At 36.9% G+C, this 1,408-nt stretch overlaps 1 protein-coding gene across 1 annotated transcript in view; it reads left to right on the plus strand.

The window, feature by feature from the left end:
* The window catches only part of LOC107716549 (ubiquitin carboxyl-terminal hydrolase 24-like), a 98,085-nt gene that overhangs the window by 68,815 nt on the left and 27,862 nt on the right, over positions 1–1,408 (plus strand). The window contains 2 exon segments of the mRNA XM_016523025.1: positions 433–543; positions 870–968. Coding sequence (XP_016378511.1) covers positions 433–543; positions 870–968 — 210 coding nt within the window.

A 1,408-nucleotide genomic window follows, 5' to 3' on the forward strand; every position in this document is an offset into this window, starting at 1 on the left:
ATATATTTATAATAATGGGCTTGGTGAGATTTTTAAATTGTTCTGAAAGAAGTCTCATGCTCACCATAAGGCTACATTAATTTGATGGGGGGAAAAAGCATCAATATTGTAAAATATTATTACAAATTAAAATAACTGCTTTCTATTCTAATATATTTTAGAATGTAATTTATTCGTGTGATGGCAAAGCTGAATTTTCAGCATCATTACTCCAGTCTTCAGTGTCACATGGTCCTTCAGAAATCACTACCTGTATTATGTACAGTATTTGAATAACTCTTATAATATCTAAAAATCTGAATTTTTATGACAGCCAACATTTAAGTGATTGTATCTCCACATTGTTTTGAAATGGAAAATGAGTTTCCAGGTCAAAGCAACTCAACAGCAGGTCACATGGTACTGACTGTTGTACCGCTGGATCTGTTTCAGGACCTGTATTCTGTTCCTCGAACTATTCTACCTCATGGAGCGTCTTTCCACGGCCATCCTGTTACACTTCACATCACATACGAATCTACCAAAGACACATTCACCTTGGAGGTAACGTCACACACACACTCTTCTTGGAGACAAAACCCATTTAGTTCTGGCACTCACGACACAAATGCACACACTTATGACAGACTGTAAGCAGGGTTGATATAAATGGAATTTGGTAAACATTTCCCCAATTTGGAGAATAGAGAAACATTGATAGATGGCAGGTGAACGTTCAGTGTGAGAAACCGAATGTGATATTCACAAACAACGGTCTGTTGGGTGATCGTTCATTCTGTAGACTCAACTGACTGGTATTTGCTTTGCCTAATTTGAATAGATGGATCAATACAGCCCTTATGTGTTTGTGTTCATGTGAATGTGTGCAGGCCCACAGCAACGAGACCATAGGCAGCATCAGATGGAAGATCGCCGAGCAGCTCAGCTGTCCGGTGGACAATGTGCAGATATTTGCCAATGACAGCATGGTGAGTCAAACACTAAATGTGATGTGTTGCAGTCATATCTGAGCAGTGCACAGGAGCCAGACACTCCTACAGCACTGTGAGAGAATGTGGCAGCTATTATGACCGCTTGTCGAGCCTTTGTTCTCGGACCGTTTTCTAGTTATAGTTAACAATATACATTGTTTATTTGTATTGATTATTGTGTTAGTGTTAATTTTGTACAATTTAAGTTTTTATTAATATTTCGAATGTTTTTATTTTTAGATTTTCAGTTTTCATTTAAATATTTCTAAATAGTTTTAATGTTTTTTATTTCAGTTTTAATTTTATTACAGTTAGTAATTTTAGTGCTTCAACTTAACTCTTTCCCCGCCATTGACGAGTTATCTCGTCTTTTAGAAGACAACGCTTCCCCGCCAAAGACGAGTTTTTACGGCTTTTCTTGTTTTCACTGTTATACA

This window comes from Sinocyclocheilus rhinocerous, unplaced genomic scaffold (assembly GCF_001515625.1).
Source record: "Sinocyclocheilus rhinocerous isolate Xijiao unplaced genomic scaffold, SAMN03320098_v1.1 scaffold570, whole genome shotgun sequence".
In the NCBI taxonomy this organism is placed as follows: Eukaryota; Metazoa; Chordata; class Actinopteri; order Cypriniformes; family Cyprinidae; genus Sinocyclocheilus; species Sinocyclocheilus rhinocerous.